The sequence below is a fragment of the Athene noctua genome, chromosome 21 (assembly GCF_965140245.1).
Source record: "Athene noctua chromosome 21, bAthNoc1.hap1.1, whole genome shotgun sequence".
NCBI lineage: Eukaryota > Metazoa > Chordata > Aves > Strigiformes > Strigidae > Athene > Athene noctua.
This window is the reverse complement of record NC_134057.1, coordinates 8053477-8065604: the sequence shown is the minus strand read 5'-3', so window position 1 is coordinate 8065604 and position 12128 is coordinate 8053477. Positions and strand designations below refer to the sequence as shown.

The following is a 12128-nucleotide window of genomic DNA, read 5'->3' as shown; positions in this document are numbered from 1 at the left end:
TCAGTATACAAGCCAACTTGTGTCTTGGGTAATTATAGTCTCTCTATTGAAAATCCCCTGTAACTTCAGCTGGATGTATTTTTTCACTTACTGCCCTAAATTGTTATACGTTATTCTAAAAGCTGGTTAACATCATATGGAGAAGGTGGCAAAAAATCAATAGAGCTTCACCACAAAGACATGAAAGAAGTAAAATATGAAATCTCTGAAAGAAATGATGTTCCCATTTGGGGGCAAAAGGGCAAGGACAATGGAATCAGTGAATTTATATTTTTTCTCAGGCTTTGCTATGTTATTAAGATGTAATAATAGTTTCAGGCTTTTACTTTACACAGTTGTGCCTTTCTATCTTCTTTGGTCTGCCAAAAGAATGAAACAATAGTTCAAACTGAAAAGTCAAGTTTTGACTATCAAAATGAAATTTGAAGATAGTTTGCCCAGAAGATGAATGTCTTATCTTTTCCATGGAGTTGAATATTCCAGTTCATGCAAACTTGTCAAGATTAATGGTAGTTTATATCTTTAGGAAATACATAGAGGAGATGGGAATGTGAGCCCAAAAGGCTGTCTCAAGGAAGCATACATATGTATTATATAAAAACAATACTTACATATATATGTTTTATATAATATAAATTCATGTAAAATTGTGTTTAACAACTTTTATCTCTGTTTGCCATTATAATACATTTTGTTGTTTAATTTGGGTTATTCCTTCTGGTAATTTTCCTTACTACGTTAATTGGCACGTTCTGTACTGAACAGCTTGTCTCCCTGAAGAATACAGCTCTCAGTCAGTGAAACGGTGCTTCCCCACACGCTCTCAATAAACCCAAAGACCTGCATCAACCTTACATTAAATGATCTGTTTGTTCATTGTCACCAGTGTACTCATGGCTGTATAAGACTTACAAAGACAATTCCTGTCCCGAGGGGCTTGGAGTAACTCAGTGGTCAGTGCTGTTCTTTTTGTCTCTTCTCCTGAATTTGGGAATTCTTAGTGGACTGTACTGGTCTGAATGCTGACTGTGAGGTGTCCTTTAGATCTGCAGAGGTTTTGGTTTTGTTTTAGCAGTTGCTGGCCTTGGGGGGGTCGGCAGTTTGAAATACCTGCACTCTATTAATATTGCTTTATCTTGTGCATCTGGTCTCACAGTTTAGATTCTTGAACTAAAAGGTATTTAGAGGGGAGAAAACACTAAGCTTTCTTACTTCACATTGATAGCATACTGCAATGTTATATGCACATTTACATCGCTTCTACAATGTAAGACATAGTAAGGGACCGTCTTGAACTAAGGGGTTAAATAAATTTGTATTTCATCGTGAAGTTCTTGCCGGCAAGAAAAAGTATAGGTCCCTTGGAGATGGACTACATGTCCTTTTGAGTCTTTTCTATCTAATTTTTAGGATTTCTATGAACCTCAATTCAATTTCTTGGCACTAGATACAGCAGTCTTTTGGCTAAGATTAAGAATAGAATCAATCTAATATTTGCTTTCATCCTCCATTGAGCCACTTCTCTTTATGGGGAGAGGATAATGGAATCATTGATAGAGTACATGTTTTACTTCTTTCATTTCTCTGTATGCGTATTGTTTTGAATAATTGAAGATTTATGATTTACTAAATTTAACTTGTACTTTCTTATTGCTAGGCCAAGTACTAATGTTACAAGTCTCTCAAAATCATTATCAAATCATATGGAAATTTTGCCCACCTATTAATTAAACAGGCACAGAGAGATTCTGAGCTAGATTGTATTGAAGAACGGTGAGCTTGAAGCAGCACCTCTCCCTAAATAACTCAGGACTCTGTACATCCCTCTGCTGATACACTGAAGCAGTTACCCTCTTGTATCTTATTTTAATTGGGTATTGCCTGCGAAACAACAGAATTATCTTTTTGTTTTAATAACAAGTTTCTCTGACGACCTGGGATTTATGGCTTTCTTTTTCTAGTATGTAATCATGCCCTGATTTTTTTTTTCTTAAGATATATGATATGTAAACCAGAAGAACCTTACCTAGGGGGAATACTGTCCCCTGGATAGAGTATCTGCAATGAATGTTATAAAGGAGCCAGAAGATGATTAATTACTACGTTAATGCACCTACATACAATAATGCATGACTCCTTATTAAGAGCCATATAGCACTAACGTACTGTTGTTTTCACAAATTACCCATTTGTTACTAAGAGGGTCAAATGCAAATATTCTGTGCAGGATCTCCATACGTGCCGGTGTTTTCTTGATCCTTGTCCCCCAGGGCAAGAATATAAGCAGTTTGTTGTCAGGGGAGCTGGCAGCCAGGGGAGCTGTATGTCCATCTGATGTTGTTGCAACAAGCGAGGCTCCGCTAGGAATTTCCATCTGCTTTTCGTCCTCAATTTGCCTATGTATAATTATTGTGCTTGGTGATGCTTAACTAAAGGTGAATGGAAACGTGTTTGCAACTGAACATTTTCAGAGCATCTCCATCAATAGGAGGATGTGGTGGCAAGAGGCTTGGAGTTTGCAAAAACTTTGCTTTCTAAAAGAAGGCTTCTGAAAATTAATTCCTTTTCTTGAATTCATAAACTTCATCTGCTGCTGCAAGGCAAGGACCTCTGCAAATGAATAACAAAATCAGACTGAATCACCTTGGTTATTAAAACTCAGAGGGCTCAGTGAAATATTTTGGAGGCTTCTTGCAGCTGCTGTTTCTGTTCCAGTTGCAGGTGGCCTGCACCATCAAACCCCTGTAACCTGTGGGTTACAGCTGAGACCTTTCTTCCCCTTCTGACACGGACTTGTGTGATGCAGATGAGCCTGCTCCCTCCCCAGAAGATGTGATATCATGAGGAAGAAGAAGGTACGTCTAGGAAGACAGCAGTGTAGTCCATTGTGCAGGGAGCAGCTTGGAATTGCTATAGTCATGATTCACTGCATCACCAGTAAAATGAAAATCGGAGGACTTGATGAAAATTGAGGAGAGGAACCAGCTCTTCACCCAGCCCCTGCCAGGGCTGAGTGTAAGGGGTTATCTTTAGTAGGCAAGAGGTTGCCCAGGCACCATGAGCTGAACAGCTTTAATCAAAGATGGAAAGAAGAGGAGGAAAGTGTTCCCTCTGGGATGCTCATGTGCTGGGTGATACCAGCCTTGGCAAAACCACCTCAGAAACCTGAACTCTGGTTGCTTCTCAGGTAAGTAGAAGAAGAGCACTTATTGTGTAACACTGTGTCAATCCAGATTTTCAAATGTGGTCTGTTTAAATTATTCTGGAACAGACACTTTCCGGGAACCTTTGCATCTAATGCAGCTACACCAGTGGGGAAGGAGGAACTCTATAGCAGGAGCTGCTCTTCTCCTCTGACCTTGAGTGTCTGTGACCATGACCAATCATAGAAAATCTACTGTGGTTACCTGTAATAGGAAAGGACTAGATCAGAGTTTTAAAATCACTACTTTTGTGTTCCACTCAGAAGTCCTACATTTGAAGGAAACTAAAAAGCTGCCTTAAATACACATGCATATAAATGTAAACATGAAAGATCCACACGAAATAAGAAGGAATGGCTTAATAGCACTGTTGAATCTTCTTTTGTTGGTGTCTTTTTTTATATCTAACCTTTGTGACACTGACTATCTAAAAATTTAAATTGAAAAGTAGGAAGTTTAGGAGCTCATTACTGGAAATGTGGGCTGAGCTTCAATCAGTGCTCAGCTTCAGTCACCCTGCTCAGTGCAGGTTTTGTGTAAGAAAGAATACAGGTCTTTAATATTGAGTAAGATAAATGGAATTAGCTCCTTCGAAGGGCTTTGAGCCTCCATGTCTTTTACACTGATAATGTTCATGGATGTCAGTGGGCATTTTCAGTACCACAGGAATGCAGGGTTAAGTCCAAAATCTACCTGTTACTGACTAGGTAACATCAGAGTGAATGTACACAATGTTATATTGCATCCAAATCTACATTTAATTCCCTGTTTTTTACACCTTACTGCATGCAGTGCTCGCAGCCCTGAATAATGTTCTTATTTGGTTAGATTTATATACACAGTAAAAGGGGAAGTAACTGCAGCTGTACTGCTGTCAGCTACAGAGCATGGCACAAATTGTAGGTATTCACAGTGTGGGCTCTACATGGAGCTAAGCAATTCTTTGAAATACTATGAATAATTCCACAAAACACTGCAGGATCCAGCTCTCTGAACCTCATTCAGATTTCTGACTCCTTTTGGTAGCGCAATTGGTGTTCGCGTGTCAGTGAGGGTCAGGGTGTTTGTGCAGGAAGAGGACTTACGTACATGTTGAATCTCACGCGATAAATCAGAATCTTAGTGGGTAACGGGCAGGTTCTCATCTCTTGTGACCCAGCTAAGACACAGGTATTGCACTCAGTGGTTTGCACATTTTAAGAAACTGATGATAACAACCTTCAGAAAGTGGCAAACTGCTCAGAAACAGTAGCAGACCTTGAAACAGCTGCAGAAATCCCAGGATGTCCTTGCTTTATGTGGGGCACTGGAAAGAAACTGTTTTGTCATACCGGCTCCCTCAGCACATCAATAAACTTAGCAAAGTAAGTTAGCTGCTTCTTTGTTCTCATTATTGTTCACCCACCAAATGCTTGCATTTTATTTGATCTCGCAGGTAAGTGCAATTACTCTGAATTGTTGCTGTGAGTCTGCATGCAACACAAAGCTGACAAAGAAAATGTTTCAGCGTAGCTTAGTTTATTAGCCTTTCAATTTTAAAAAAAAAGATATAGGACAAAGAGGAGAAACAAGAAATACTGATGTATATCGTAATGAAAATGCAGTTCAGTCTCTAAGTCTTCTTCCACTTACTATAGTTTGTAAATTATTCCTAAATTGAACATAAAATATGAACATTTAAGTCCAGTTCCTTAGCTGGAGTAACTCTGTATCCCTCCATCAGTCCCAACAGATGTGCTGATTTACACCTGCTGGCATCTGAGGTACAGCCATTGGTGCATTGGAGCGAACTTAAGTTTAGGTATTTAGTTTGAACGTTGTTTTCAAGAAGCTGAAAGCACTGAGATGTTGTTAGGGTAACTGCGGGGATAACGGCATGACGCTATCCTTATAATTGTTATTTAAACAACGCTTACAGTAGTTACTGGCGCTATTTGGATTAGGAAAATGGTAAGACCTAAATTAAAACAGGCATGGAAACATTGCTTGATGGTGTGTGATGCTCCTAAGATGTTGCCTCATAAGGTCTCTCCGCACAGGCCTTGAGGCGACGGTCAGATGATGGGGAAGGCAGACACAGGCATCGCCCTGAGGCGGCACAGCCCTCCTCTGCCACCCTCTCGCCCATCTGCTCTCCTCACAGTCTCCCTGGCACTGGTTTTAAGTGCGCTCCTGCGCCCTCCTTACCACCGCCACCCGGGATGTTCGTTGTGTGAACCGTGCGCTTCACCAATGCCGGTGTGACAGTGGCTGACTGGGCGCGCTGCAAAGAACCGAGAAGATCTGGTGGAGCCGTTCGGCTGACGAATCCCCCCTCAGGCAGGCTCCTTCCTGCGCGGGGTGTGCCACTGGGCGCGCGAGGGCCCGTAACCTGCACCCCGGGCAGGGGCTGTGGTGGCGGCCTGCCCCGAGCCCCACGGGGACGCTGGGCTACTCTCAAGGCATCCGCCATGGCAGCCCACCGTGCCCCTGCTCCCCAGCCACCGCCGCTGTGCTGGTGCTGCACAGGGGCAGCCTGCAGAGGGGAAAGGGCAGCCTGCGGAGGGGAAAGGGCACCCGCAGCCCTTCACCCCGCAACGCTGCGGCGACGGCGTCCGGCACCCAAAATGGCGCCCGGCCAGCGCCAGAGCAGGCGCCCAGGCCCCGCCGCGGGGAGCCCCGCCCCCTGCCCGGGCCCCGCCCCCTGCCCGGGCCCCGCCCCCGTTCCCTGGGCGACGGCGACGCCGAGCCGCGGGCAACATGGCGGCGCCGGGACAGGTACCGCCCCCCGCGCCCGGGCTGCCGCTCGCCCGCCGCCTTCGCGCCCCTCTTGTAACGTTCTGTTTTAAATGTCTTCGCTAAGCTGGTGTAGAGAGGGTGGGGTGTCGCAAACGCGGCGTGGGTCCGCGGACCTGTGTGACCTCCGTCCCCGAGGGACAGACACCCGCCCGCCCCGGCGGAGGCCCCGAACGGCGGCCGGGAGCGCCTCACCCACCCTCCCCACCGCGCTCGCCAGTTTTGAGTCGCTTGCGGACTCTCATTTTTAAGCGTGTAATTATTTCTGGGCTAATCCGAATTTTTGATTGTTGAGGGGAAGGTTTACGGTTTCCCTTCGAGAGCACCGAGGGGGTAGCAGCAGGCTCACACCTTGCTTCAGCAGCGTCAGGGTTGTGTTTCTCACCTTCCGTTGCTTTAGGTACCCAGAGTGCTCTAGAGGATTCCACAAATCCCCATCATTCTCTTTAATTTTTGCTTTTTTCCTTGTCTTTGGCCTCCTCCTTTTTTTTTCCTTTTTTTTTAATTGCATTTTTTGACTTGGTTGACAGAGATGTGATTTCTGACAGTCAGGCAACTCATCTTGTGCTGCGTGTCGAAAGAAATAGAAGAATACAAGTTATTCCTCCCAAGAACGTATGAAGTGTTGCATCAGCTCAGAATTTCTCCCTCAAGCCTGTCCATATAGTTGTAGCTACTACGAGATAATTCTCTTCTGCTTGAACTGCTTTGTTGTCTCAGATGGCCGAGAAGTGACTCTGGCTGTTGTGGAAGTGATTAACCGCTTCCAGCCAGGGTAATGGTTGCATCTGTTGGCACAAAGCTGCCCTAGTGATTGTCAGTACAAAAACTTAACATCTACATTTCCTTAAATAAATCAATCCTCTTCCATGTGAGATGTATTGCTGTGTATTCTAAATGCTTTATAAAAAATATATGTATCTTTCACAGTATTCTGCTAGTGTTCTCTGTAAATATTTTGGCAGTAGGAACAGCGTAACACTGGGGTAATGCAGTGAGATCGCAGCGGAAGGATACAAGGTGTACTATATCAGAAACAACAGGCTGTCAAAAATATATTGTACAATCCTTTGAAAAGTGCTAGTGAGATTTTTGTCGCTTTATGGCTTTACAAAAGGAATTTTTAGAGAAATTCAGTGAACCTTTTTTTTTTTTTTCATGTGGTTTTTGTTCCTTACATATATTCAAGTTTGCTCTACACACAATAGCTTACCTTTGTGGTATTTCCTACTGTCTTTTATGAATTATTTTTACTGTAAACTCTGCATAATTGTGCATTTTTATAAATTATATAGTCTCTAGTTTTGGCTGAAGCTAGCTTTGCGTGGACTGTAAGCTGTAGGGAACACCGTATTCTGCCGCTGGTTTTGTAAAATTTTTTCATAGGTCTTGAGACAGTTCCATTTGATTTAAATTGAATACTTTTGTAATTGTTCCGACTTGTAATTACTTTCAGCAGAAAGCATGTTAGAAAATCTGAATTCTGATCTTAGCAAGTCTTGCCACTACTTTATTTTTAACAACGTTTTTTCCAATAAGTAGTCTGCAGCTGTGAAAACATCAGTAAAGTTTAATGTCATAATACATTTGGTCAACCATAAATCTTGGCATTTGGATTGTGTGATGTATTTGAAACATATTTTGTTATTAAAAGGGCACTATCGTTATCTGTTGTTTACAATGGTCCTCTGAAAGCTTTACTTCTCTGTGGGTTTTATCTTTTGCATGACATATCTGCACATTTCTCTTTTGAATTTGGTTCAAATCAGCGTTACTATTTTTGTTTTCTCATTTGTTTGACAACAAAAGAAATATTATGACCAAAAATAGCAACTATTGATTTTAACTTCCCATTGTGGGAGCGGACAAGTGAGGCCTTTTTAAAACAAACAGGAACAGTGGATGCATTTCTGCTTCTGCCTTAACTATTTATGCAGACAGCTTCAAGATTTTCTGCTTCTGCTGAAGTATTTGACAGCTTGATAACAAAATGCGTATAATAATACAAATAACAGCCTGTGTTGCTGGTGTGGGGTGTTGTGGGCTTTTTCTTTCCCATTTTGATTAAAGTTGTAACTGATATGCAACACTCTTTCAGGGTACATCTGTACTGCTGTCAGCAGTATCACTCAGAGGTAGCTGAGCTAGCTTTAGATGAACTAGCTCAGATTCTGGAAACTATCTAGCTGTGGCAGCAGAGTTTTGTCCAGTCTAATTTCCCTGATGGTGTGAGGACAGGAGGATCTTGGGTTCCTTACCCTTAGGGTATTTGCTATATATTTATGAGAGCTGCTAAACTATTCCTTTGTGAATGTATTTTTGCAAAACATGGTGTTGTATTGTCAAACAAATGCAAATAATATCTTCAGACACTGCAGAGGGCTCATTCCTCTCCCTTGTGAAGACAAGTTTATTTTCCTTCAGGAACACTGGTGCTCATTTCCATTGCCGTGTTTCTAAGTTTTGCCACTCCAGAAGGGCCCTCACCAAAACTGCAGGTAGTGGGGCAGATTTTCTTCTAGCCAGAGATGACTCACTTGGGGTTTGGGTTTTTGAGAGATTTCTTCCCCACCCCCCCAAATACAGAAGTTTTTGTGCATTTTGCTATTAAACTGTATCACTTTTCCGCTAGTATTTTCTGCTTCATGGTGGTTTGTGAACATTGGCAGAGAGGATCAAGGAGGATCTTACTCTTTTGTTTTAGAATATCTGATTTGGTATTTTGATTTGATGCTGTTGACAAGGGGTGCCCAAAGCATTTGGAGTAACATATTGAACAGCCAGAAACATACTATACGTTCAGAATAGCTAAAAATTCTTTGAAGGAAAATAAATCAGTAACAAATAATTCTCTAGTAGTAGTCTGTATTTAATTAGGTTAAGTCTACTGCTGGGAGTGTGTATTGGTAGGATTGGTTTGGGTTGTTTTTCTCCAAACACATAAGGATAGTGTTACCAGAATTAACTCACCTTATATTAACTCAGTTGGTCTCTACAGTTAATGGTAAAATGAATATTATTTGACATCAGTGAACATGTCACGACAGCAATCAGAAGACAAAGCAGTATTCAATCAAAAGTATTATAAGCTTTTAGTCATGTGTGTGCAGAGGTTCTGCCCAAACAGAAAACAAATGTGGGACTGTTCAAATGATTCATGGACTCTCAATATGTTTTAAAATAAAATAAAAATCGATAATTAAAAAAAAACAAATTTTCTAAATTATGTACTTTCTCTCCCATAGTTTTTCATCAATCATTTGGAACGGTATTTCTTATTATCTGATACCTGTGCTTGTTGTAGTGGACAGTGGGGCCACAAATCCATCCTTATCATGAGCAGTAAGAAAGGGAGTAATGCACTGGTGAGGGGTGTTGCTGCTGGGACTGTCATGCCAGGTGCTAGGTGATGAGATGGTGAAGTGGGAAGTGAACACCTTGCCCAGGTTTTGATGCTCAGATTACAGAGCCGCATCTGCAGTACTGACTCACAACAGCTTGAATATCTCTTAAGTTTAAACTGCAAACTTTAGTTGGTTAAAGAATACATTTGTAATGCTAGAGGACCTTTAAATGTGCTGAAAGAGATTATAGGTGACTGAGTGCAAGGCACCTGGTGTTATTTTTAAATTAATTTTTGTAATCTTACATAGCTTATATATTGCTGTAATGCCATGCTACATACTAAGACTTCAGCAAATGTTCCCGGAGGTCCTTCTTGCTGTGTTTGTAATTCAGAGAATGAGATGAGCCTTAGCATCAGCATGTTAAATGTGCTGTACCTGTCGATACGATGTAGGATAGAAAGCTTTATACTGTAGTAAGCCAGGTACATACTGGAGGCAGGAGAGAATTCCTTTTTGGACAAGTTTTTTCTGAAATGATGGATGTTGCCTGATACCTTTTAAGAAGCAGTGAGGAATTAATTTGGATAAGGTTCTTGGGAATTCAGGTAAAAATTTGCTTGCTAGAATGTTCAACTTTTTGCCTAATAACCTGCTTCTTACAGCATGAGATGAAAGCAGTCAGAGGAAAAAAAAAAACAAACAACAAAAAACAACAAACCTGTTGATGTACCACTATTTACAGGACTACTGCTGTGATCTTGGAGGAGTGTCGTGCAGGTAGTTGAGAGTGTTATGGGAGGGTCTTTGTTTTTACTCACACCTGGCCTGTAACCACAGAGGAGAAGCTGGAAGACAGCTTGATGAGAAAAAAATATTAAAACATTATGCCTTGAACTTTCTTTCTTTTTTCTTTATTATTTTCCCCCCCTGATACAGTGCTAAATTACTCCTGCTATACTGATAATGTCCATCCGGGGACTGTAAATTGTTATCATTTTGCCTTATTAAGAAGTATGGTCAGTAAGGTGTTGACTGACTGGTAATATACCACTTATATAACAGGAAAAAAAAAAACAACAAAAACATAGTAAAGTATTGTATGTATTGAACATCCTGAGAGAAAGAGATGAACAAGTAGTATTAGTTCAGTTTCCACAACATTGGTATTAGTTATTTTATTTCAGCTCTTGCTACTTCTAAAGAATCTCTTGTTCAACAGGTTTCTAACACCACTGGTCACTTCAGGAAAGCATTCATGTTTTTCCTAATTATTCAAAAATATCTTTCAATAATTGTATAATACTAGCATGTTGAACTTTTTAGCTTGCTTTTTTTTTTTTTTTTCCCCTAGCTAGGGCATTCATCCTCAGTTATATCAACTGTACTGATTGTAGGAGTACTTCTTTTATTGCTAATAAAGCAAAGGCATATTAATATCATGCTGTTAATGATGTGAAGGAAGCCTCTATTTACTTAATTCCTGTTCTGATGAGACATTGTATCTGAGACTAACTTCTTTACAGTTGGGAACAATAATTTTTCTTACTAAAGTAGATGTGAAACTACTCTAGTACTTCGAGGGAAAAAACTAGTCTGTCCACTAAATGTTCTTTGTTGTTCTCAAGTCTTGTTTCATCAGTCTTGTCTAATTCAGCTGGTCCGAGTTTTAAGTATATCTTGCAGTTTGGCAGCAGCAGGGGGAGTAGTGTACCTTTATTTGGGGGCTCTCCTTGACCAGTGCTAGAGTTCGTTAATTATTAGCTCAGAACAATGCTGTTCAGGCTCAAAAATCAGCTCATGTTAGGAAATCTTCCACTTCTCTCTCTCTAGGTGAGCTAGAGGTTATTCGGCAAGGTTTGCCTTGCTGCACGTCTGTAAAGCCCGTGTCCCACAGATGTAGAAGTGTTCGTGCTGCGATTACGCTGTGGTCAGGTTTTTGTGGCCTGGTGCAGCAGCAGGTTGTGAGGCTGAAGGACCTCTGGGACATGGGCTGGTTCAGCTGCGCGCGGGCTCAGAGCTGGGCCAGCACTGAACCCAGACCGGGGCTTTGTCCAGTTCAGTCTGGAAAACCTGCAAGGATAGAGATCCTTACACCTTTCTGGGTAACCTATTCTAATGCTTAATTATCGTCATAGTGAAATATTTTTCTTTATGCTGTCCTCTGCTAATGTACTGTAGGTGCCTTCCAACTGAATATTCTATTCTATTCTATTCTATTCTATTCTATTCTATTCTATTCTATTCTATTCTATTCTATTCTATTCTATTCTATTCCATTCTATTCTATTCTGTTCTACTCCGCTCCATTCTATTTCATTCCATTCCACTCCACTCCACTCCACTCCATTCTATTCCATTCCATTCCATTCCATTCCATTCCATTCCATTCCATTCCCATTGTCCCTTGTTCCCCTGCCATGCACCTCTGTAAAGAGTCTGCCTCATCTCACATTTGATAATTTGCTTTGTTACCTTGCTTTGCCTACATATTCTATTGTAAACTAATTTTTTTTCTTACTGTTTTATTCAAAGATTTCTTCTTGAAGTCTCTGGTCAAATGTTTTTGTTCAGGGACACACGCTAAATAAAATATCCTCAAATGTTCCTATTTTTCCTAAGATCATTGTGTTGTTGGATCGTGCTCGGTTTGTTATCCCCTATAACACATACATCCTTCTGTTTCCTGTAAGGAACTGCCTTCTGTGTTACAAATATACTGACCTTCCCTGAACAGTACTGTCAGATCCTTGGATGTGTACCATTGTGTGGCAGCAAACATCTTGGACTATTTTTTTTCTGGTTA

At 41.1% G+C, this 12128-nt stretch overlaps 1 protein-coding gene across 1 annotated transcript in view; it reads left to right on the top strand.

Annotated features, from left to right (window-relative positions):
- Positions 1-5942: 5942 nt before the first annotated feature.
- Positions 5943-12128, top strand: part of CABCOCO1 (ciliary associated calcium binding coiled-coil 1) — a 49391-nt gene continuing 43205 nt past the window's right edge. Inside the window, exon 1 of the mRNA XM_074924187.1 lies at positions 5943-5960. Within this exon, the coding sequence (XP_074780288.1) occupies positions 5943-5960 (18 nt within the window). The remainder of the gene's footprint in view (positions 5961-12128) is intronic.